This window comes from Stigmatopora argus, chromosome 3 (genome assembly GCF_051989625.1).
Source record: "Stigmatopora argus isolate UIUO_Sarg chromosome 3, RoL_Sarg_1.0, whole genome shotgun sequence".
In the NCBI taxonomy this organism is placed as follows: domain Eukaryota; kingdom Metazoa; phylum Chordata; class Actinopteri; order Syngnathiformes; family Syngnathidae; genus Stigmatopora; species Stigmatopora argus.
The window spans coordinates 1,908,760-1,935,309 of record NC_135389.1 but is presented as its reverse complement, the minus strand read 5'-3'; the positions used below and the strand labels follow the sequence as shown (position 1 = coordinate 1,935,309).

Genomic DNA, 26,550 nt, shown 5'->3' with positions numbered 1-26,550 from the left:
CCGAGCCCCTCCTGGATGACTGAGCTTCTCACCTTATCTCTAAAGGAGAATCCGGACACCCTGTGGAGAAACTCATTTCAGCCGCTTGCATCCGGGATCTTTCGGTCACCATAGATGGGGGGCACATAGATCGACCGGTAAATAGAGAGGCTTGATTTTTGGCTCAGCTCCTTTTTCCACCATGACGGGCCGATGCAGAGTCCGCATCACTGCAGACGCCGATCCGCCTGTCGATCTCCCGCTCCATTTTTCCATCACTCGTGAACAAGACCCCAAGATACTTAAACTCCTCCACCTGAGGAAGGACCTGATCCCTGACCCGGAGAGGGCATGCCACCTTTTTCCGAATGGGGACCATGGTCTCAGATTTGGAGGTGCTGATTCTCATCCCGACCATTTCACACTCCGTTGAGAATCGTTCCAGCGAGGCCAAAATTTCCTTGAAGCCACCCGGAAGTCGTTCTTCATGACTTTACCAAACTGCTCCCATGCCTGGGTTTTTGCCTAGGAGATGACCAGAGCCGCGTGCCGCCTGGCCACCTGGTACACGTCAGCTGCCCCCGTGGGCCAAAAGGGCTCGATAGGAATCCTTTTTCAGCCTCACAGCATCCCTTACTGCCTGTGTCTACCAGCGGGTTCTGGGGTTGCCGCCACGACAGGCACCGACCACCTTGCGGCTGCAGCTGCGGTCTGTCGCCTCAGCAATAGAAGCGTGCACGGTCTACACGTGCTTGGCTCCTCTCACCGTGAGCGACTCCAGAGTGTCCAACCCCCCTCGAGTTGAGACCACCAAGGATTCCTCCTTTGGCCACCGCCCAACTGTCGACGCACCCGACCTCTTTGGACCCTCTCACAGGTGGTAAGCCCACATGTGCAGGAGAAACCACGTCGTCTCTTCGGGCTGTGCCCGGCCGGACCCCATGGGGTATTTGTGTCATTCCCAAAACATTTGGCCATGACTGTATGATTTATTTGCACATTATGCTGAAAAATATGTATTTGGTCAATAACAAAAGTCAATCTCAATACTTGGTTATATAGCCTTTGTTGCCAGTAACAGCGATCAAATGTTTTCTGTAAACCTTTAGCAGGTTTTCACACACGGTTAATCGGATTTTGGCCAATTCCTCCATGAAGATTTTAGAGCAATTATGTTTTTGGGCCGTCATTGGGCATCACAACCTTTTTGCTACCTCCAAGGTATCTATGGGGTTGGGAGCTCAACCACTCAAGGACATTGAAATGCTTATTTGGAACCGACTCTCTCGTTACCTGCTTGGTGTTTGTAATCATTGTCATGTTCATAGACCAGCCAGGTTTTATCTTTATTGCCCTTGGTAATGGAACGAGGTTCTCATTCAAAATACGACAATACAAGACCCTACTTATTCTCTCCTTTCCACTTATCAATCGTCCTGCTCCATTTACTAAAACAGCCCCAAAAGGCATGAGGCTTCAAAGTCCGTTTACTACTATGTACTATAATATAAATGGTTGATATTACTATACACATTTTATTCCCAGCTGGGAAAAGGACCCCCGCCCCCCCCCACCACCTAGTGTCTTCTGCATCAGCCCCGTGGACCAGAGCACCTCACCGGGGAGTCGTTCGGGAGGTAACCTCATCTAGTTCCCCGCTATGCGGAAGAGAAGCAACTCTACTCCGACCCCCTCCTGGATGACGGAGCTTCATACCCTATTTCGAGGAGAGAGCCCAGACAGCCTGCAGAGGAAACTCATTCCAGCTGCTTATATTCGTGAGCTTGTTCTTTTAAAGTAGGGTAGAGGGTAGGGACATGTATTGACCAGTAAATAGAGAACTTTGCCTTTTGGCTCAGCTTTTCACCACAATTGCAGACGTCACACCACCTGTCGATCTCCTGCTTCATTCTTCCCTCACTCATGAACAAGACCCTGAGACACTTAAATGCCTCCACTTTGGGAAGAATCTCATACCTGACCCGGAGAGGGCATGCCACCTTTTTCCGACAGAAGACCATGGCCTCAGATCCCCACCTTTTCACACTTGGTTGCGAACCGCTCCAGTGAGAATTGAAGATCTCGGCCAGATGAAGCCAACAGAATAACATCATCTGCAGAAAGCAGAGATGCCATCAAAATTTATTAACAGAATCGGTGACATGAAGCATCCCTGGTGAAGTCCAGCTTTCAGTGGAAATGAATCCAATTAACTGCAGGCTACGCAAAACAGACTACGGTCATTCAGAGACCAGACCACTGTATCCAGGGTTCTCATGCCCCATAATTGCGGAGGATAGCCCAAAGGAATACCTTGCGGGCGCGGTTGAACACTTTTTTTTAAGTCCACAAAACACATGTAAACTGGTTAGGCAAACTGTCATGAACCCCTCCAAACAAAACCATTTATAAACACTGATTTAATTTTCTTTTAGCATTAAAAAAATGAAATTAAAGGAGCAGTCACATCGCCCCAATTTCCTAAGTCAACGTCCCCAAAACAATTTGATTATGAAAGGTATATTTTATGCATTATCAAATGCAGTGGCGGGCCCTGCACTTCACACCTAGGCCTTCAGTAGTGCTACCTTTACTGTAGCTACAGCTGCGACATAAAAAAGCATCAATAATAACCTCAAAAATTGAAATATTAATTAGGAAAATAGACACATTTTACTCACCAAAAATTATTTTCATTTATACACAAAATCCATCCAACTATCTTTCCTCAAGATTTGAGCAAAAAATATCTTGCATTCTTTAAGCTTTGAGACCCCCTGAGTCAGTACTAAATTGAGCCGATGTAGTGCATAGTAGTGTATGAATAAAGCTAACAGTGCTCTCTCCTTAACTTTAGCCTGCACCCCATTTAATCCAGAACACATGACCGCTGCACCGTCATAACACCGTGCCACGACTTTACCCAGACATTCATTTTCCACCAAAAATTGAATGATAAGACCGCTATGTCATCGGCTCACTTCTCACTGCTAACATTTTCAAATCTGACGAACCGCTCCTTGACACCTTTGCCCGTGACATAACGCAGAACCAGTGCGAGCTGTGCTGCATTACTCGCGTCTGACGTCTCATCCACCATTACAGAGACAAACAGTACTTTTTTAAATTTCCCTTCTGATCTCTTCCTCCGTCACTTCAGCAATAGCAGGGATCAGGTCGTTTTGTATTTTGCCCGACGTGCCACTAAACACTTTATTAGTGGACAGGTGGTAATGTAAATCCATGTTTCTCTCAGCAATGAGAGAAAGAAGTTCCACATATATTCCTTTGTTTGGGGATGCAGCGCTTTCATCTTGTCCCCGAAATGAAAGTTCCTTCTTGTCCCCTAAAAATGTCTATCAAACTTTTTAGAATTTCCCTATTTTTGTTTTACCTTTTCGTTGTGGCGCTCTGTTTCCCTGCGCACTTGCTCGCTGAACTGTAACTCCACTCGGGTTTCCCCAAATGTTTTGGAGAGCACCGTTGCTTGTAAGTGTTTGGCAGTGCTTTGGTGTCTCTTTGCTGCTTTGGTTAAACAAGTCAAATTTGCAAATCCAGTGTTGCTCCAAACACAATGTCGATCAGTGGCAAATAACAAGCACTCCCAGCAATACAATTTGCAGTGTTCCTTAGAGTCCGTGAGTCAGGGGTAGCGCTCGTAGTTAGCGAACTGAAAGTGTCGGACAAACCCTTTTGTAACAGGCTTGCTAGCTTCGGAGTTGACCGCCCTTTCTTAATGATGTCCATTTTTTCTGGGAAAGTCCATCAGGAAAATAGCTTTGTCAGCAAATCTGCAACCAAACCATTCGTTTTCCTCCGTCGGCCATTGTGGGTGGAGTTTACGAGCTCTGGCTCGCTCACTCTGGCTTTGGCCCGCCTACTCTATCACTAGCCAATCATAGTTTGTGTGAGCGATGGCGTATTTCTGCGCCTGCGGGAAGGCCTTGGTGTCACCAAATCGAAATCTGATTGGTTAAAGCAACAGTTTTATCGATGCTTGCTTTATGCAGCAGAGCCTGCAGAACTGATTGTGAAGGCCTTGAGGAAGATTTCTGACCCTGGCAACAAATAATGGCTGATATGTGAATGGTTAAATGCTTCAATATGAAAACACACATCTGGAAGCAGTGCGACCAGGGGGAAACCAATGAAAGGAAGCTGACAGACAATTTGGAATTATTTGATAAGTATTCATGGGCAAAAAATATATGTGATTCAGATATTTCTTAGGCCAGCAGAGAAGGCTCTGACGGGACATCACTGTCGAAATGTATATAGGAAATAAAACAACAGTATAATAAAAAAAAATATTGAACTTTAAGTATACACAATCATGTCAAACAGAATAGGTAAGAGGCTGTTAAAAAAAGAAACAGCAACCTAATTGACTGTTATGAACGTGGGCGGAGGGTCCCGAAGCAGGCACAAAGACAGCTTTGCTCTTGGCAATTTCTCTCTATTGTAATGTTCCCTGATAGAACAAAGGCACAAGGGAACCAGCGTAGGTAGGTTGGTGAACGTGGAGGTCGAGAGTCGTGAAGTTCGGGGGAATATTCAAGACGAAGGTACAATATCTGTGAAGCGAGAAACATGGTCCTAGCCCAAAACAACAATTCGGACATCAGACAACATGAACATGAAGAAATGTGAGAAAGTACTAACAGTGAACTGATTAAGACGATCCAGCGATGTGGTCAAGCTCGGGTGGCTTCAGTCGGTCAGTGATGGTGATGAGCCACACCTGGTGTTGCTTGACCCATCTGGCGCTGGACCTGTTGTTGGGTGACAAGCGCAACCACCCGCCTGTTAGCGCTGTGGGCCTGAGACTGACAAACGGTTTCGGTGAAAGTAGTTGCTTAAGATTATTTATAATATTTCAATATTGCACTTGTTTTTTCCTGACATTGGCGAGAAAAAAGTGCTCCCCTACTGGATTCTCTTTTTGTGCATCCTGTCTGCAAGAAATAAAAAGAAATGGTGATATTAATGCAATTGGAGCAGTTGGAGTAAAACGATAGCTCCTTCGCTCATTCATTGCATGAGATAAATGACAATTTCATTTGGTTTGCAACGCTAATTTTATTTAATTGTTCATAAATTATAAACATTAAATATTATACAATAATTAGCTGGAGCCTATCCCAGCTGATTCCGGGCCAGAGGCGGGGGACACCCTGAATCAGTGACCAGCCAATCACAGGGCACAAGGAGACGGACAACCATGCACACTCAAACCCATATCGAGTGTACAATCAGCCTACCATGCATGTTTTTGGACTGTGGGAGGAAACCGGGGTACATGCCAACTCCACACGTGGACGTGACCTGGATTTGAACCCAGGACCCCAGAGTTGTGAGGCCGATGTGCTAACCACTCGCTCCACCGGGCCGCCCAGTATGATAGTTTCAATTAATTAAAGCCACATCAACGTCACAACAACATGTAAAAATGTGTTGACTCTCGCCTTGCTAAAGCTTACTGTTTTCAATATGGTGCGATGTATTTATGTCAGTGGTGTGCCGTCAGGGCCTTCAAGGCCTTCTCTGCTGGCCTAAGAAATATCTGAATCACAGACTGATGTTAATTATATTTTGTCCATCCGTTTATCATTGTAGTGCACTGTCTTTTTTGCCGCATCTCTCATGTATAACAGATACCTACGAGCACTGGGTGGAGCGTTGTATTTTCCCGTGTTTTTTTCCCGTCACTCAGCGCGAATTCCGGAGCGATCGCTAATACGAGGTATATATTACTTCTAGTTGGCTGCTCATAAGAACATCAGGGGCACTGGCTCCGCAACTCCTCGTGTAATATCTCTGGTCTTGCATGCATCATTTTTGGAATATTTTGAAGGGAATACAACAGCAAACAGCCCTTCGATAGTGAACGTGAGGGTGGCGGCAGGGCAAACAGCCAAGGAGAAGGTATAAAAATGCAAAACGAAATTAGAATTAAGTTTAGTCTAAGGTTAGATTAAACTTAATTTTGAGTGTCTGCATCGTAATCCAAGTTCATTTAAATTTGTTTATGTTATATTACGATTAACCGGTGCTAAAAGTCGCCCCCGCTCGCGCCCCACCTCCCTCTATGTCCCTCTCTCTATCCTCCCCGAAATCCGTCTAATTTTAGTTCTATTAAACGCATTTTAGTAATATTAAACCACTAGTTATGTGTTACTTTGTTAATAGATGGCGATTAGAATAAATAAAACATTTTTTCCAATCCAATATCCTGTTTTTGGTGTTTTTTCAGAGGGTTGGAACAAATTAATTTGTTTTTGGTTCATTTCAATGGGAAACGTTCGTTCGAGTTACGAGAATATCGACATACGAGCTCAGTCCCGGAACGAATTAAGCTCGTATCTCAAGGTACCACTTTAGTGCGTTAGCCTGTGTGTTAAAGTACTATTGCGGATATATACCTAGCTCGTTCTGTCATGCTTTTGTCAGTACACTCTCGTTTCTCTTCAGATCGTATAAATCTTTTGCCTTTTACGAAAGATTTCCGTGGGGAGGATCAACAAGAGTTTTGTTCAATTTTTTGATGTTCTGCGCAAGCGGAGCTTCCCTCAATTGTCAAATTAAATCAATATATTATACAATAAATCAGGGTCGTCCATTAGATTCATACTTTAGTGCTTGTCTGATGCGCATTTAGTCATTAAACATCTGATGTTTCTTAACGAAACAATGGTAACTGATAGATAGTTGTATTTTGATTTGTCCCCTCACATCCCTTTAAAAGTCATTATCTTGACAAACTAAGAACACAATTATTAAATTATGAGCCTTTTCATGCAAATGTTTAATGACTGCATTCATGTTCTGCACAACACTAAACGTTAGTAGCACCGTGCATTCCCAACCAAATAAACAACAGGAAGTGTGTAGGGAGGGAGTACCAGAAAACTTTCCCACATGCAGCCTTCTCCATCTTAACGCAGAGCCACGGTACACTTTTCGATCTGCCTCGGCTAAGAACAGAACTGATTGTAATGTATGCCACGGATGATTTTACAGGAAAATCTCCCACTGATCTCCTTGACTTCCTTCAGCAGAAAAATCTGAATGAGAGCATGGGCCGGCTGTACACATTAGTGGGTTTGACAGTGACCATTCCTTTGTCCACTGCTTCTGTCAAATGGACATTTTCAGACCGAAACAGAATCAAAACTTATGCCAGAAATACAACAGGACAGACTCGACTGTCAGCATTAGTTTTGATGGCGATAGAAAAGAACTTCTTGATGGACCTGAAACGCACGTGTAATCTGTACGACAGAGTAATTGAAATCTTCTTGAGGAAAGAAAGGAGGATGGATTTTGTGTATAAATAAAAATAATAAAAGTAAAATATGTCTATTTTCCTAAATATTTCATTTTTTTAGGCTATTGATTCTTTTTTATATGTGTCGCAGCTGTAGTTGCATTAAAGGTTTTATAGCCATAAAATATATTGATGGTTGGATTGATTCACACAGCACTACTGAAGGACTAAGTGTGAAATGCACGACCCGCCACTGATTTGTCAATGACAATGTCGACTAGTTGGGGCAGCTCTAGATATGAGTGAACACTGCTGTGGCAAAAGAAGTGAAAAGAATCTCAGGTTCAATAGTATTTAAACCGGGAAGGAGAGACAGAATTTTGTCTGATAAGTGGACCAAAAAAGCGTGAATCAAACTGGCGTGTGGCACATGCCCTCAGTCAATCTTTTTGCTGAGTCTTATAGCAGCACCCATAGAAGCCAGACAATTTTCAAAGAACCCAAAGATGAGTAAAACAATTAACTGTCTCCTTATCACGCCTCATAACATCTTATTGTGTTTGTTTTCTTTGATCCAACAGATACAGTCAACAAGCAAAGCAGTGGTCCAAGGGCTAGTGGGTGCAACTGTAACTGTAAGTGTTCTTTGATGTTTACACTAAAGATAATTGTAATGAATGATGATGGGCTTGAATAGCAATTTTTTTTGCTATTTTCCTTTTTTTCTGCAGGTGAGGAATCTGACCAGAATAAACAAGAGACGCTGATGCAAAAAAAAAGACCTGTCGAAGAAAGATTCCAATCCTTTTACGCAGATAAAACTCATATAATTAATATTCATATTTTTTGTGACATAGCCTAGCGTCGATCGTGAGCTACTAATCGATTGCTAAAGTAGATCGCATGACAGTAAGATTTCATCCAAGGATTGGACTTGTAGTAAAAATTTATATGGTACTTGACCTGGGAAACAGCACCATCGCGAGTCCAAGCACGAATACTACCTGCCTACATTATGTTGGGTCCTGGTGGCATCAGGTATATTATCAGCATCAGTGGTGTGCCGTCAGGGCCTTCAAGGCCTTCTCTGCTGGCCTAAGAAATATCTGAATCACAGACTGATGTTAATTATATTTTGTCCATGAATACTTCTTAAATAATTCAAAATTGTCTGTGAGTGTCCTTTCATTGCTTTCCCCCTGGTTGCACTGCTTCCAGATGTGTGTTTTCATATTGAAGCATTTAACCAATCACATTTCACCCATTACAGTGGTACCTCGACATACGATCTTAATCCGTTCCGAGACAGAGATCGTATGACGAGTTTCTCGTAACTCGGGCGGACGTTTCCCATAGAAATGAATTGAAAACAAATTAATTCGTTCCAACCCTCTGAAAAAACACCAAAAACAGGATATTGGATTGGAAAAAATGTTTTATTTCTTCTAATTCGCCATATATTGACAAAGTAATAAATAACGAGTGGTTTGATAATAAAATGTGTTTAATGGGAGTAAAATTAGACACACTTCGCGGAAGGTAGAGACAGTGACATACACGGAGGCGGGGGGGGGGGGGCGTGTTTGGATGGGACTTTATCCACAACGCACTCGTAAACGAACTAACTAATTTAAATTAACTTGGATAACTATATACAGACTCAACGTTTAATGAAACTTCAAACAAAACTGAATTTTAATTTTGTTTTAATCTTTTTTACCTTACGTAATTCTACGGGTTGACACCACCTGGCCACTCCGCCGAAGTCTTCAAAACGAACGCATCAAGAGTTGTTTGTTTTTCTCTCCCCTTCAAAATATTTCGATAATGACACATACAAATGTCATCACAATACGATAATGCGCGACCACTTGCCAGCTTGTTAGGGTGAGTCTTTTCTATAAAATCCGAAATCTCTTGCCACTTCGCGAGCATGTCTTTAATATCTTTTGTAGCCAGGGCCCCGCCTCCTCCACCGCCTCAGCACTACTGAGTTCTGGCAACAAATGTTCACTCTCCTGCAGGTTGATTAAATCCTGTGTCATGAGTTCTTCATGGTGCTCGGCGATTAGGTCATTCACATCTGCCTCGTCAACCTCCAGCCCCAAGGAATTTCCAAGCGACATGATATCATCCACAAGTTCATCATGTGCAGCAGGGCCTGCTGTTCCAAAGTCTCTTTCAGCAGAAGCTGACCACAATTTTTTCCATGCTGAATTAAGAGTTTGTTGTGTTATGCCCTGCCATGCATCATCGTTAATAATTTTCAAGCAATGGACAATATTAAAGTGCTTTTTCCAAAATTCACTACGGGTTAGCTCTGTCATCTGTCACATCGAAGCATTTCTTGAATAAATACTTTGTGTACAATTTCTTAAAATTTTAAACCACTTGTTGGTCCATGGGCTGGAGGGGTGGCGTGGTGTTGGGCGGTAGATAGAGCACCTTGATGAATTTATATTCATCCACAATTTCCTCTTCGAGACCAGGAGGATGACCAGGGGCATTTTCGAGGACCAGGAGACATTTCATTGGCAGGCTTTTCTCTGTCAAATACGTTTTGACTGCCGAACCGAAGCACAGATTAACCCATTCTGTGAATGACGCATAATCCAAGCTTTAGAATTAGCGCGCCACATCACTTGGTAGGTTTTCTTTGTTGATGTGTCTCTTGAAGGCACGCGGGTACTCCGCATTGTACACTAGTAGCGGCTTAATTTTACAGTCACCGCTGGCATTAGCACACAGGGCTAGCGTTAAGCGGTCTTTCATAGGTTTGTGTCCCGGCAATGCCTTCTCTGCCACGATGAATGTCCGCCTGGGCATCTTTTTCCAAAAAAGACCAGTTTCATTGCAGTTGAAAACTTGCTGGGGAGTGTAATTTTCCTGGGCGATAATCAAGGCAAATGTCTTGATAAATTCCACCGCGGCTTTCGAATTGTAACTCGCCGATTCTCCGTGTCGGATTACAGAGTGTATTCCAGATCGTTTGTTTAAATTTTTCGAACCAGCGATGACTCGCTTTAAATCAGGTGTCTCAAACCGATTCCGCCGAGGGCCGCAGTGGGTCCTAGTTTTTGTTCCAACCGATCCAGTGCCGACATTTTAACCAATCAGGTGTCTTCCAAAATAAGTAGCACCTGGCTGCAATCAACTGATTAACTGATTACACTTGCAAAAGGTATCCTCTTATTGAGTTGGAATGAAAACCTGCACCCACTGCGGCCCTTTGAGGACCGGTTTGAGACCACTGCTTTAAATGGTTGCAAAGTTGTTGAAGGCTCTCCTTTCGTTGTTATAAAATCTATGTTAATTCCACTGGCTTTTTCACAAATGGTTGGCTCGGCCACACTATGTCCTGCTAATTGTTTTTTCTTTTATCCACAACAAAAGGAGGCTCTCCATCTCGTCGTGAATGTCACTGTGCCGGTGGGAAATGATAGATAGTCCTTTGGAAGGCCTCTTCTCCTTAATTGCGTCCCTCTGCTTAAGGATGGTGGATATGGTTGACGTATTCCTCTCGTATTGCCGAGCGAGCTCGGTAACACGTACCCCACGCCAATGTTCCCTCTAATTTTTCGTTGGTCTGGGCAGAAAGACAACCTCCCTGAGGGCACTGAGTACCAGTGTGAGCGACATCATCGGAACTCGGATGATTCGCCTAAAGACGTTTCGCCGACGGACGTTTGACAGACGGGCAGGTCGCCGAATGGACGTTCCGCCGAACGTTTATTCGCCGAAACGGGATTCGCGCGCTCGCCCCGCCCCCGTATCGTGTGTGTACAAGTTTTTCAACCTCGGCCCGTTAGGATTTTTAATCCGGCCCGCCGCTGGCGTTGTCCAAATTATAGTAAAAATCTATGTTAGTCTACCATCAATGGCAGCCCGGGAATAAGCACTCTTGGGCGGGCACGGCAGCCCGGGAATAAGCACTCTTGGGCGGGCAGATGTAGCAGAACCGAGCCGTAAAATGACAGCAATCGGGTCAAATCCATCCTAAAACAGCATTTAATGATTAAATACAAATACTGGAGCTCTTTGGACATTAGAACCGAGCCCAGGGAAGTGAATTCCTCGGTAAAATAACGCGATGATGTCGTGATGGAGGCAAAAAAAACGTCCATATACGTCCATTCGCCAAACGGCTCAAAATGCTCTCAAATTCGGTCAAATCCAGCTGAAAACAGTGTTTAATGATTAAATACAATGTATTTAATCATTAAACTAACAAATACTAGTATTTGTATTTAATCATTAAACGCTGTTTGAACGAACGGTCGTCCGGCGACCTGTCCGTCTGTCAAACGTCCGTCGGCAAAACATCTTTAGGCGAATCATCCGGTCACGACATCATCATTACTCACTATGGGCACACCAGTATCACACCTGCCACAAGCAGGTGCATGTCAATGTTCCCTCTAATTTTTCATGTAAAACATGCTGTAAAACACGAAAAACATAAGAGTGGACAGAGCTACTGCCACTGGCTGCCGCTTAAACGGCGCCATCATGGGGTAAAAAAAAAAATATTACTGCGCGCCATGATTGCTGCTACTTCTTCTTCTTCTTCTTCTTTTTCACCTCAGGCGCCTGAGGATTACCCTCAGCAGCGCTAGAGCTGCCACTGGAACACAGATAAGTTCATCCAGGGAGTTGCCCAGGCCGCGATGGTAGCGTTTGGTCATTAAGGCCGGACAGCGGAGCCATAAGTGTTCAGACGACTCTGTTTCCTCGTCGCACAGGCGGCAGCGATCCGAGTCGGATTTCCCCACAAGGTGGAGCCAATGGCGGAGCAGGGGGTGGTGTCCACTGCGGAAACGAATCAGGTCTGTGCGGTCTCCTTTCGATAGGGCAAGTTCTTCCTCTGTGACTTTCGTAGTGTAGGTCTGCAAAAGGTGGGGGTGGGGGGGGGGTTAGTGATCTTCACGTTGGATGATGGCACGTCTTGTGGCTGCGTCCGGGGGGGTATGGGTTTGGTCATCTGACAAGGCAAGTTTAGCTAGGGCATCGGCCAGGTCGTTACCGCATGTTGCAGTGGCCCGGGATCCACAGTAGCTGTAGTCGCTTAGGCGGAGGGAATAGGACGATGTGACCCTGAAGTCTCCGAATGGCGGGGTTTTGCGTTTGGGGGTTTCCCATAGCTTGGACCAGCGATTTGCAGTCACTGAGGATAATTGATGTCTGCCAGTCTGCTGTTTCCCTCAGCCAGGAGGGTGCCTCGGTCAGTGCCACTTTTTCAGAGTGGTAGGAGCTGCTGCGGGTGCCAGTGGCACCATGCCATTGGTGGATGATTGCAGTCTCCTTAATGACGACGAAACCTGCACCACCGTCCGCAGGCGGATGTTAGGCCAGAAATAGTGCCCAAAATGGGGTATGGTGGATCCATCTGTGAAGATCTGTAGGTCCGGTTTACCCATGCTTCTGATGAGCTCTTCGGCCTTATCTCTTTGGATGATGATCGGCATTTGTTTAGAGACCGCAGTAAAGGCGGTTTGGATGGGGGGCGGGGGGGTAATAGCCAGGGTGGGCAGGGGTGGGAAGAGTATGTGCAAGGGGTATGGAGTTCAAGAGCGGTAAGACAGGGAAGGGTCGATGATCGCCAGTCTGGCTTCTTTTGTAACCACATTTTAACGTTTTCATGGAGGAGGTGGTGTTGGGGATCAGAAGGAGGCAGCTGGTTCCAGGCATCCGCCTTAAGAAGTGCTTGTAATTTGAGGCGGGATGAGAGGGGTGTAAGATGTGCCTCATGTAGGACTGCTTTGGTGGGGGTAGCCCTGAGGTGGTGGGTTATGGCGCGGGCTGCTTCCAGTTGGGCAGTTTCAAGGGATTTGAGGTGAGTTTGGGCCAGCCAGGGGGCCCATGCCGGTGCTACGTACTCTGCGAGACTTCTCTGGGTGGCAATATACACCGTTCTAAGGTCGTTTGGTTGCCAACCCCAAGATGGGCCACTGAGTTTGCGGAGGAGGTTCGTTCTTTTGGACATGGTTTGGCGGACCTTTTTTGCTTGCTCTGCAAATGTGAGTTGTCGGTCGAAAGATACGCCAAGGAAAGTGGGGGTGGGGTTATGCTTGAGGTTGGCGCCATTTATTAAGATCTTTGGTTGCCATTTGGCCTCAGCTGAGTCCAGGCTAAAAAATGACGCCTCATACTTGGTGGTGTTAAGGTTTAGGTGTGCCTCGGAACTCCACCTCCAGACTTTTTCAACCGCCGCTTGAAGTCTGCTTTCCACCTCCTCTTTGTTCCTACCCCGACAAGCAAGAGCCAGATCGTCTGCATAGGCGCTGACCAGGGTGGAATCGTTGAACTTGTCGAGGTCATTAATGTAGATGATGAATAAGAGGGGTGGCAGGACCGAGCCTTGGGGGAGCCTTTCTTTGAAGGTTCTGTTCTTGCCGACGGTATTGTTTTCCTTTTTTGAGGAAAGGGATGATGGTGGCCACTCGCCAAGCTTGTGGACACCAGCCCTCTAGCCAGCTGGTGTTGACGATATGGAGTAGTTCGGGAAGGATGTTTGCCGGGAGATTTTTTAGAAGGTCCGGGGCTATGTTGTCGGGTCCAGCTGCCTTACCCGCTTTAAGTTGGGACAGCGCTGTTTGCAGTTCAGTATCGCTGAACGGGAGCTCGAGGACTTGTCGCGGTGAGCCGAGCAGTCTGCGGGTAGTACGTAGAGAAAGCACTGCTCATCTGCTCCGCTTGTCACTCTTGCGTCCGCTGACCGAGGAATATTCCCTGATAAATGCTGTTGCCTTGGCTCGGTCACTCACGCACTCCTTGTTCTTGTAGACCAGGGACTCGCCAGATTGTTGTGTTTTGGTGCCTGAGAGGGATTTTACTAAGGACCAGGCTTGTCCCGTAGATCTTGTCTCGGCGATCTTGGCGAGGTGTAAGCGCCATGCGTTTATTTTCGCTTCAGTGGTTTTTTGTTTGATCTGTTGACAGAGTGCTATCCATTCTTTCCTATTTTGTTGGAGGTCTCGACGTGGTCGATTCCTTTCGCGGATGAGGTCCTTCAGGTCCTGTCAACCATGGGAGCTCCTTCTGGCGGATAACTTTGACCGGTATTGTAAGTGATGCTGCCTCTTTCATGTGTTGCAATAAGAGGGAGAGTTTTTCCGGGGCTGTGGCTGCTGTGGAGATTACGGGTAGGCGATCTATGAGGATGGTACGATACCTCTTCCAGTCAGCTTTCGAGAAGTTGGGTCGTACTCTTCTTTGTTGGCATTCGACACAGAGAGCACGGTTCCACCTAATCAGAATCGGCTGTGTTCGGAGGTCATCTCGTCGATGGGTTCCCATTGCAGATGTTCGGCCGTGGTGGGGTCAGCGATCGTTAGGTCGGGGGCACTCATGCCTGCTCCTTGTTGGTATCTGGCAGTCCGTGTCCACACGCCGTCATTAAGGAGAGTTAGGTCATGGTCATCGACCCATTGATGGATTGCGTTACCCCTGGGATCTGTCTTGGCAAGTATATCCCAGGTCGGGTGGTGTGCGTTGAAATCCCCGCAGATCAGGCCATGCTCCGTGGGGAGCCAGTTTAACCAGGAGAAATCTTGGGGGGCAGGACAATAATCCGATGTCGCCAGGGGGATGTAGGCGTTGACCAGTGAGAGGTGTCGCCTGTGGGCGATGGGAATGTGGATATGCTGGAGTTCGAGGGGGCCGGATGGGGACGCTGGAAGGATGGAGTAGGGGATGCCGCATCTCAGGTAGACAAGGAGACCCCCGCCTCGTCGCTGTTTTGTGCCTGAGCCCTCACGGTCTTGGCGAATCACGTCATAACCGTCGAGCTGAGGCGTCGGGTCTTCGAGTCCCAGTTTTGTTTCCTGGAGGAGGAGAATGTCAATTTTTAGACGTGCCTTCACCTCTTTCAGTTCGGTAGTCTTGGTTGCCAGGTAGTCACAGTTCCATTGAAGGATGGTGAGACCGGCTTTCCGTGCCTCCGGTAGATCGGCAATGCTATCTGTGGGTTGTTGAGGGTGGGAGGGTTTCAGGTTCAGACAGCTCTGGCAGCACCAGTTATTGTTCCTGCGAAGTATGGTTAAAGCGTGTCTGGTTTCAGGGGCGCATTTGAGGTGGAATCCACGTTTGCAGGATCTACATGTCAGGGGAGAGCGTGAAACGATTAATTTGTTATTACAGGTGGGGCAGTTTGCGTTTATAGGTTGGTGTATTGTTATGGCTGTTTGGTGTGTGGAGGATTGTTGTGTCAGGGGTGGTGAGCAGGTCGGGCATAGCCAGTTTGCATTAGTTTGGGAGCGAGGTAGTCCAGAGCAAGAGCGGTGGGATTTGTTGGGGCAGTTCGAGCAGGGGATGGGGGAGATGGTAGGGGAGAAGGAGATTTTGCAGACACAGCATTTTTCTTTCGGTCCCACGTAGGCTGTGCACGGAAGTGACGGCACGCCGGTATTTCCGGAACAGGATCCGCAGAGAAAGCCTTGATGACTCTTTATCTGGGTTCGGGTCAGGCCGCTACAGGTCTTGTGGAAATTTTGTCGGCAAGCGTTGCAGACCAGTGGGGTGAAGTCACGACGGATCGTCTTAGAGCATCTCGGGCAGGAAGGTCCCGGGTTCTCCTCGACGTCGCCTGCCCTTAGGAGGAGTAACCGGAGATGTGGGGCAGGGCGGACATCTCCGGCTGGGTGAAAAACATAGGGTGCCATGTTCCTGGGTGGCAGCTCTGGGTGGTTGTGTTGGATTCGCAGGCCGCGGCGGGCGGCCTCTCGGGAGACACCTCGTGAAGGTTCCAACTGTTGTCTCCCTGATTGCTGCTGCGCAGAGAAGATGAGAGTAGTGCGCAATTGCGCACGCGCGCAGCTTAGAGGGAACATTGCCCCACGCTCATATTTTTCAATTACTTCGCATTTCATGTCCATTGTCAACGGTCGCCTTTTCTTTGCAAAACTTTGCCGATCCATAGTAATATCGTTTTACCTGGTATGTAAATGTACACCAAGTGGGGGGAAAAACGGGTGTGGAAATGCAAAGTCCGCCCAGTGCTCGTAGATATATTTTATACACGAAAGAGATGCAAAAAAGTGCCATGGCCACCAGGATTGGTCGCATCACGAAATTTTGATCGTATCTTGGGCGAATTATTCGATCGAAATTTCCGCCGTAAGACGAGAATATTGTATGACGAGCGGTCGTATGATGAGGTATGACTGTTTGTTGCCAGGGTCAGAAATCTGCCTCAAGGCCTTCACAATCAGTTCTGCAGGCTCTGCTGCATTTAACAAGCGTCGATAAGATTGTTGCTTTAACCAATCAGAATTCGATTTGGTGACACCAAGGCCTTCTTGCAGGCGTAGGGATACATCATCGCTTTCACCAACTATGATTGGTGATAGAGTGGACTAGCCAGAGCTACCAAACTGTATCTAGAGCGAGCTGCACAAGCAAATATATTGAAAACTTGCTGGGGAGTGTAATTTTCTGCCCCCGGTTTTGTCAACCCGCAATGGCTGAAGGAGAAGAAATAGGTGATTTGTTTGCAGATTTACTGTCAAAGCCATTTTCATGACGTACTTTTCGAGAAAAAAGAGCTGGACATCATTAAGAAAGGTCGGACAACTCCAAAGCAAGCAAGCCTGTCACAACTAAGAACGAACATTTTCAACACTAAATCGAATAAAAACGTATCCCAGAAATACGACAGGACAGGCTCGACTTTCAGCATTAGCTTCGATGGCCATAGAAAAGAAGGAGGAAAGAAAGGAGGATGGATATTTTGTACAGGTAAAAATGATTTTTGGTGAGTAAAAAATGGCTATATTCCTAAATAATATTTCAATTGTATGAGGTTATTATTGATGATTTTTTATGTGTCGCAGATCTAGCTGCAGTAGAGGTTGTATAGCCATAAAATAGTTTTTGAGGGTTGGATTGATTTTGGTGGATTTTTCTTTCTACACTCCAATATTTTGTCATCCAGATTGTTAAAATCAACGGCACAATCTGCTGCTCAGCTGGAACATGACGTGGACACATACTATGTCCAAATGTCTCATTGTACCCCATACAACCAATTTATCTTATAATCAGGGGGAAAAACAATTAAAAATATACTTATTTACATAAGTGCAGTGCAGTATTAAATGGATTGGCCCTTTTCATGGTGTCTAGTTTTTGTACATTTAGAACCTATAAAGGTTTTATCAAACTATTTTCTTTTTACCAAGGGAAAAAAATTATCAAGCCCTATGTGAAAAAGTAATTTCCTTAAAGTAATTAGAGTCATACCTCTACTTACGAAATTAATTGGTTCCAGAATTTTTTTCGTAAGTTGAAAATTGAGTGGAGCGTATTACATAAAGAATTTACATGTACTGTGATCATTCTTCACTTGGAGGCTTCAACTTTCACGACTTCACTACATCGCGCATTTTTTTCTGGGGAAAAAAGTTCATAAAAATGTGAAAATCCACGCTGAAACTCGCAAACGGAAGCCACTCCCTTGTCTTCCGCTTGCCACTAGGAAAATGGCGAAAGAAAACTGAAGAAAAATCATTTTTATTAGTTATTAGTCTTACATTATTATATATTTGCTTGCAATGAAGAACGCTTTGCTTTACTTAGCTTATTATCATTAGAAAAGTTATCATAGTCTACATCTGCTTGCAACGAAGTAAATGCTTTGCTCCTTAGTTATACTAAACAACAGGGAGGCAGAGTCCTCTTGGACTGCTGGAATGTGGAGAAGATCCTTCGGCTCTACATGACCTTCATTTGTTTTGAGAGCTAAGACGTCTATTGTAACTAGGATCCTTGAAGCTAATAAACAGGGAAAAGATCTGTGTGACGCCAGAACGAACCTGGGCAGAGACCTGAAAGGTTCGATTCTCTCTTGCAAGAAAACCCAGAAGATTGTCTTGTTGTTGTTGTCTATTGGTGAACCTATCAATCAAATTGTTTGATTTTTAAAGAATTTATTTCCAAATTAGAGTGGAAAATAAGTATTTGGTCACCTACAAACAATCAAGATTTCTGGCTGCCAAAGAGGCCTAACCTCTAACGAGGTCTCCACTCGTTAACTGTATTAATAGCATCTGTTTTAACTCATTATTGGTATAAAAGACACCTGTCCACAACCTTAGTCTCTCACACTCCAAACTCCACTTTGGCCAAGACCAAAGAGCTATTGAAGGACACCAGAGACAACATTGTAGACCTGCACTTGGCTGGGAAGACTGAATCTGCAATAGGTAAAACAATTGGTGTAAAGAAATCAACTGTAGGAGCAATTATTAGAAAATGGAAGACATACAAGACCACTGATAATCTCCCTCGATCTGGGGCTCCATGCAAGATCTCACCCCGTGGCGTCAAAATGATGACAAGAACAGTGAGCAAAAATCCCAGAACCACACGGGGGGACCTAGTGAATGACCTACAGAGAGCTGGGACCACAGTAACAAAGGCTACTATCAGTAACACAATGCGCCGCCAGGGACTCAAATCCCGCACTGCCAGATGTGTCCCCTTGCTGAAGCCAGTACACATCCAGGCCCGTCTGCGGTTTGCTAGAGAGCATTTGGATGATCCAGAAGAGGAGAAACACAGGTTCTCGTGTTTGGAGGAGAAAGAATACTGAATTGCATCTGAAGAACACCATTCAACACATACATATACAGTTGTTGTCAAAAGTTTACATACACTTGTGAAGAACATAAGGTCATGGCTCTCTTGAGTTTCCAGTTATTTCTACAACTCTGATTTTTCTCTGATAGAGTGATTGGAACAGATACTTCTTTGTCACAAAAAACATTCATGAAGTTTGGTTCTTTTATGACTTTATTATGGGTTAACAGAAAAAGTGAGTAGAAATAACTGGAAACTCAAGAGAGCCATGACATTGTTCTTCACAAGTGTATGTAAACTTTTGACCACAACTGTACATATACAGTGGTACCTCGACATGAAGTAAAATTTTGAACAGATATTTATCTTGAGCTACGAGACAAATTTTGAACAGATATTTATCTTGAGATACGAGACAAATTTTGATATACGAGCAGACAGCGGACGCGAGAGGCTGCTCATAAGAACGTCATGGGGACTGTCTCTCTCTCCCCTCAACTCCCACGTGTAATGTCTCTGTGGTCGCAACTCCCTCGTGTAATGTTTCTGCGAGCACTGGGCGGAGCGTAGCATTTTTTCAGTGTTGTTTTTCTTACCGGTAGTCAGTGCGAATGGCGTATATACTATTTCTCGTTGGCAAGTGATCATGCGTTATCCTATTGTGAGGACATTTGTGTGCATCATTTTGGGAATATTTTGAAGGGAATACAAAATCAAACCACCCTCGATATTGACTGAAAGTCAGTGTGGCTTGCCGGTGAAATAGAGATTTTTCACATTAGCGATGCCACCAAGAAGCAATTGAAGAAGCTCCATATTGATGTGGCCGTGATTCCAGGAGGCTGCACCAAATTTATAGAGCCCCCCGAGGTCTACTGGAACGCCCCATTCAAGGCCAAAGTCCGACAGTTCTACGAGGACTAGATGTTGCACGGCGAGAAGAGCTACACCAAATTCGGCATAATGCGAGCACCAACCACCGCTCTCGACGGCTCGAAGGATTGCCAGATCCATTGTTTCAGGTCAGACGCCCATTTTCAGACTGGTTTGCAACTTCTCCAGCAAGGGCGAGCCAATGCTGGCGACGATGAACGTGAACTCACTCAGACACTCGACACTGATGCAGAAGGTGATGTGAATGACGAGGACAGCTACATCTCTCTCTCTCTGTCTCTCTCTCTCGCTATGTGATGCCATTGTCTTTGTTTCTGTTTGTATGATTAGGGACCGTTTTACACAACATCCTGTTTGTGATGAGAATATCTGAGGCAGAGGTCCACAACCATAGGTTGTGGAATTGCATGCGTCTCTTGCGTTCTGACCTCGTGGCCCCTTGGAGCTTAAAAAAAAAATGTAATTACAGTAATCCCTCGATTATCGCGGTTAATGTAGACTAGACATGGCCGATAAACGAAAAACCGCGAACTAGGGTCACCCCTATTTAAAAAAAAAAAAGTAAGCGGAGGACAGGGGTTAGGCTTGCGAATATCAGTGTGGATTTTCACATTTTTCCGAAATTTAAAAAATATATATATATTAGTATATATTTTTGTCAGTGCTGAGTTGTATTCTAATAAATAAAAAAATACAAAAATTTAAAGTTCATAAAAATGTGAAAATCCACGCTGCAACTCGCAAGCGGAAGACACTCCCCTGTCCTCCCATTGCGAGTTTCAGCGTGGATTTTCACATTTTTATAAACTTAAAAATATAAATATATATATATTTATTTTTTACGTCAGTGCTGAGTTCTACTAGCAAGCGGAGGACAGGGGAGTGGCTTCCGCTTGTGAGTTTCAGGGTGGATTTTTCAAATTTTTATGAACTTACAAAAAAATGTGATTAAAAAAAAAATCCCCCAGAAAAAAAAACGCTATGTAGTGAAGCCGCGATAAATGAAGCCGTGATATTCGAGGGATTACTGTATTCGACATTTCTTGGACTGAATCATTTGCATTCATTGCCAAGGAGGAGGATTGCCTAAATGTTCGTTTTTTAGCAAGAATTTGTCAAACAACAAAGTCACGTGGAAAGACATTTTCGGGTAAGACATGCTACATTTGCAGCCGAGTTGGGAAAGAGAGAAAAAGTGCAATTGCATTACTTCTGGAGAAATTAGGAGTGGATAAATAGATTTAAAAACTGGATTGTTTATCCAAACTCCACTACTGCTGCAAGTTTTGTTGCAACCTGGAAAAGCGTGGAAAACCGTTCACAGATGGCAAGATGGCATTGTGTACGTTCCGTTTTGTTGTTGTTTTGTCGAATCCACAAAATGAAAATGACATCAAAAATTGAATTTCTTGAATTTCATCAAAGCAGTGAATGAAACATAGATCATTAATATTGTATTGTTAAAATTGAGGCGGCATAGTACAACAGAGCGGTCACATGGTCGTGTCGTTCTCTACAGAATGCACTGCAAGGAAAATAAACATTTCATCATGAACGCGCATGATGTATTTGTAGCCAACTTACTAGTCATTTTGATAGTAGGCTATCAGATACATACATACAGTACACACATACAGCATGTGTTGCCATCTTTATAAGGCTTTTAATTATTTTTCAGCTCGAGACGTCCAATATGGCTTTTTCAACATTTAGGCTTGCCAACTCTGGTCTCAGCCAAACATTTTAGCAAATGCATGGTAACTGTACTAACAATAATTCCAAAATTTAGAATTTTGTCAGAGAGTATTGAAAAACGTATAATTTAACAACCAGCCAGGGCCAACATCAGTGTTCTGTGTTTTCTTCCAACCCTTTCAAAATCTGCATGCACACATTGCACATATCGGTAAAAGTGGCGAGTATTATTTTCGTTTTGATTGTTTTTTTTTTAACCTTTTCATTGTCTATAAATTGTTTAGTGTGTGATTTCCTGTAATAGCTTTCAAATATTGTGCTTTCTTGTGGTAGCTTTAAAGCAGTGTTGATCCGTTTACACCATTAGTGACAATGTATTCATACCACAATTGTTTGATATTACTATGTACATGTATTCGTTTTAATCTTTAGCACGTTCTTCCATTATGCATTTAAACAAAAAAAGCTAAAAGCTCACTGTACTGCTGTCAAATTTGCCTCCAGGAGTACATTTTAGCAGAACACCAGATAAAGACTTGTTTTGGTTGTGATTGTTATCTACGGCAGCTAGACCAGATGATAACCATCTAACACCGGTATATTTTACAGCAGTTTAGTCCTAAAAAATAACCCAAATTGCTAAGAGCAGTCATTTTTTTGGGCTCAAAACAACACAGTAGGCTACTTATAGTAATTCTATCTCTATGTGGTAAATTCAGTCAGTTCACCGCTTGGTCTACAGGAAAATCCTATGGGCTCATATTGGTTGTGGTTGTGTTGTACATTTCCTACACAAAACAAATAACCATTTTCTGACGAATTAACTGAATTTGTTGGGGGGAAAAAAACCTAAACCACTGGCCCCCACTTTAATGAAACTATAGACAAGAGGGCGCACTGGGCAAAGAGGCCATCCGACTGTGACATCAGTTGCAACACTGGCCTTTTGGCCATCATTTACAAAAAAAATTTTTTTGCGTTTTTTGGTTCATTTTACAAAAAACAAATATGGGTTGTTGCTCAGCTAATTCCAATATATCAGTAAAGTAGACATTGAGTCTGACTTTAAGAGGGCTTCAAATGTGGTTCCTCACATGGTAGTAATGTGATGCTTGACGCATATTTGTGACTTTGGTGCTTGAAGGGTTAATACTCTAACTAAAGGGAAATCATACCTTGTAATTCACATGAATTCCAATATAAGCCAAAAGGTCTCTATGATCCCAAAACTAACTTCATGGAGCAAGCGAATGACTAAACACCACATCACTAAAGCATGTTTTATTTATCATTATAGTGTCAGTTAATAGTCAAAACATCACTCTGGATTTCATGGTTGAGCTGAGTCTGTAGATCGCTCAGCTTCTTCTTGAGGACAGCCAGAGCGGACATGACAATTGTCTCAGGTCGTAGGGAGCCACAAGACTCCACGTTGTAGTAGAACCTGCAGAGGGAAATGGCAGGTGATTGAGGTTACTGGAATAATCTGCAGTATTTCTACAATCTAGGTCAACATCTTTATTTTAATCAAACCATTTGCAAATTAAAATGGTCAATTTGTTGTGCTGTATACATTGGGATTTTTTTGTATAGTATTTGGTTTTTAGTGTGGGGGTTTAAGAACCTCTGACGTCAGATATTCGATTTGAGACCAGATGGACATGTCACTTCATTGGAAATGTCATAACCTTTTGTCATCTAAAAGGTTCTTCACATGATGTCACACGCTTCCGCCAAATTAGGTCCAATATGGACGTCTCACTATGCTTGTACATGTGCTGCACCATTGGGAAGCTCAAAAGAAGGTCACAATATTAAGCAGCTATGCAGTTTTACTTGCCTACAAAATTTAATCAGCAAAAAAAAATGAAATGGAGAAATTGTGTGTTGCATTTACCTGCACGAAACAGGAGAATAAATCTACACTTTAGCTCAATCCAGAAAGAGGAGTGAAATAAATGGCTCGTTGCAATCAAACATCCCGGCTTCCACCACTTCAACCTGCTGCCCTCTGGAAGGTGCTAAAGAGCTTTAACTGCCAAGACAAACAGACTCAAGGATAGTTTCTTCCCAAGAGCTGTCATGTCACCATACTCAACTTGAGTTCTGCACCTTGGATCTAATCGAGACTTACCACTACTACTATAATACTTATTTATTATGTTGACCACTTATTTTATTATTACTCTTTCGTGATTATTTATTTATCATTATGTCGTGATTATTTATTTATCATTACTATGTCGTGATTATTTATTTATCGTTACTGTCGTGATTATTTATTTATCATTACTATGTCGTGATTATTTATTTATCATTACTGTGTCGTGATTATTTATTTATCATTACTATGTCGTGATTATTTATTTATCATTACTATATATTGATTTTCTATGTATTTGCTTGTTTGTTGTTGCGGCCATAGACTCAGCGAGTGGTGCAACTAGGCGCTGAACATCTCCAAAACCGTGGAACCCATCCTGGACTTCTGACGGCACAAGCCCGCTCCGCTCTGCTGATCTCACTTGGACTACTTATTTCTTATTTATTGATTATTTACAGTGGGGCTAATAAGTACAGTGGTACCTCGTCATACGACCGCTCGTCATACAAAATTCTCGTCTTACGGCGGAAATTTCGATTGAATAATTCGCCCGTCATGCGATCAAAATTTCGTGATGCGACCAAGCCAGGTCTTTTTTGCATATCTTTTGTGTATAACAATATTTACGAGCACGGAATGATTAATTCAGACGAGTTTCTCCTAAGACCAGGAAACGCGCAACGCGCATGCAAAAAGAGGGCTTTCTGGGTAATGAAGTACAGTCGTGCACACAACACCCAATGGCAACCTTTCTCAGAATAAAACTTCATTACTCACAATCAATACGTGGGTAAGCTCAACTATTGTATTTCCTGATATTCTTTCTAAGGAAAGAAGCTCCCGCGATCGTTCTTTAAAGACTATTTCTCGTTGGCAAGTGGTCTTGCGTTATCCTATTATGAGGACATGTGTGCATCATTTTGGGAATATATTGAAGGCAATACAACAGCAAACAGTCCATCGATAGCGAACGTGAGGGTGGAGGCGTGGCAAACCGCCAACCCGGAAAACTAAGGTAACAAAAGATTACAACAAAATTAGAATTCAGTTTTGTGTAAAGTTACTTTAAACATATGTTTGAGTGTCTGTATATATTAATCCAAGTTAATTTAAATTTGTTAGTTCCGTTTACGAGTGCGTTGTCGTGGAAAGAAAACGACACACGCCCCCAAACGTCTGTCTCCCGTCGGCGAAATCTGCCCAATTTTTGTTAGATTAAACACATTTTATTACTATTAAACCACTAGTTATGTGTTACTTTGTTAATAGATGGCGAATTAGAAGAAATAAAACATTTTTTCCAATCCAATATCCTGTTTTTGGTGTTTTTTCAGAGGGCTGGAACGAATTAATTTGTTTTCCATTCATTTCAATGGAAAACGTCCGCTCGAGTTACGAGAATCTCGTCATACGAGCTCAGTTACGGAATGGATTAAGCTCGTATCTCGAGGTACCACTGTATTTAGTCAACCACCAATTGTGCAACTTCTCCTACTTGAAAATATTAGAGGCCTGGAATTGTCAACATGGGTAAACCTCAACCATGAGAGACAGAATGTGGAGAAAACCCCCCAGAAAATCACATTGTTTGATTTTTTAAAGAATTTGTTTCCAAATTAGAGTGGAAAATAAGTATTTGGTCACCTACTGTTGGGGTTATTATTATATATGTGCATATTAGTCATGGTATGTATGTGATACATTAAATCAGGGGTCACCAAACTACGGCCCGCCGGCACATTTGGACCGGCCCTCTGAACAATACCAGAGACGCTATCTGATTTTTTTCCTATTTGGCCTTGAATACTGGGACGTTTTAATCTTGTGTTTGGTTCATTGCACCCCTGCTGAGCCCACAAATCATCCCAGTGAAGCGGGGCTTCGCATTGCTTCTTTGGTGACACACGCGGGGAGAGTGTTTCCCTTTGATGCACGCGGGCACGTCCACCGTTGGATGTGCGAGCACAGTGATACCAGACATCTGGACGATTGCAGGTGAGGGCGGATCCCTGGGACCATTGCGGACTATTCAAGCATATAAAAACTGCAACCTCTTTGAGAACGGAATAATGGCGAAAAAGTTAGGTAGGAGACAAATTGATTCAGAATGCAGGGTATTTAACCTGGAGTGGACAAACGATTATTTTTTTGTTCAATGCAAAGAAAAGGCTGTATGTCTCATCTGTCAAGAGACGGTTGCGGTATTCAAAGAATACAATCTTTGCCGACACTATGATTCCCGTCACAAAGACAAGTACGATAGCTTGCAAGGCCAAATACGAGCAGACAAACTCTCAAAGCAAAAAAGTGGACTACTATCTCAGCAGAACCAGGCATCCGTTCGGGCCAGCTTTCGGGTTGCTAAATTGATAGCAAGCAGCGGTAAGCCTTTCAATGACGGAGAGTTTGTTAAGAAATGTATGGATACTGTCGCGGAGGAGGTGTGTCCCGAGAAGAAAGATGCATTTAATGCCGTAAGTCTGTCGGTGAGTACAATGACCAGACGCATTGAAGAAATCGGGAGTAATGTATATGCCCAGCTGCAGCAGAAGACGAAAGAATTTGACTTTTTTTTCATTAGCACTGGATGAAAGCACGGACGTGCAAGACACAGCGCAACTGCTCATTTTTATTCGCTGAGTTAGCGCAAACGTTGAGATATGCGAGGATCTGGCAGCCCTCCAAAGTCTCAAAGGGACTACAACGGGAGAGGATATTTTTGACAACGTGTGCCAAACCATGGAGAAGTTGGACCTGGACTGGTCAAAGCTAGCTAGCATCACGACTGACGGGGCTCCTAGCATGGTGGGTGAAACTCGCGGTCTAATGGGACGCATGAACCGGGAGTTGGAAAAAAGGGGTCTCACCGCCCCGCTACGAGTCCACTGCCTAATTCACCAGCAAGCACTGTGCTGCAAAGTGTTGACATGAGAGAGATTCTGCTCTGACAACTGAGCTGAACTTTTATCTGTTAAGATTGTGCATGGCACAACAGAAAGTTAATGTTCCATGGCTTTTTTTTCTATGAAGAACC

At 43.9% G+C, this 26,550-nt stretch overlaps 2 protein-coding genes and 1 non-coding gene across 7 annotated transcripts in view; 2 read left to right on the top strand and 1 right to left on the bottom strand.

Moving 5' to 3' along the window:
* Nucleotides 1-8,418, top strand: part of coq9 (coenzyme Q9 homolog (S. cerevisiae)) — a 40,221-nt gene extending 31,803 nt beyond the window's left edge. For both annotated transcript variants that reach the window (XM_077595264.1, XM_077595263.1), the window contains exons 8-9: nucleotides 7,828-7,881; nucleotides 7,978-8,418. In XM_077595264.1, the coding sequence (XP_077451390.1) occupies nucleotides 7,828-7,881; nucleotides 7,978-8,013 (90 nt within the window). In that variant the 3' untranslated portion in view covers nucleotides 8,014-8,418. The remainder of the gene's footprint in view (nucleotides 1-7,827; nucleotides 7,882-7,977) is intronic.
* Nucleotides 6,431-6,544, top strand: LOC144072020 (U5 spliceosomal RNA). The gene has a single exon (XR_013299806.1). It is a non-coding gene; the product is annotated as a U5 spliceosomal RNA (small nuclear RNA).
* A 14,260-nt stretch (nucleotides 8,419-22,678) lies between the features above and the next one.
* The window catches only part of polr2c (RNA polymerase II subunit C), a 75,706-nt gene continuing 71,834 nt past the window's right edge, over nucleotides 22,679-26,550 (bottom strand). For all 4 annotated transcript variants that reach the window (XM_077595466.1, XM_077595464.1, XM_077595468.1 and 1 more), the window contains one exon: nucleotides 22,679-22,856. In XM_077595466.1, the coding sequence (XP_077451592.1) occupies nucleotides 22,712-22,856 (145 nt within the window). In that variant the 3' untranslated portion in view covers nucleotides 22,679-22,711. The remainder of the gene's footprint in view (nucleotides 22,857-26,550) is intronic.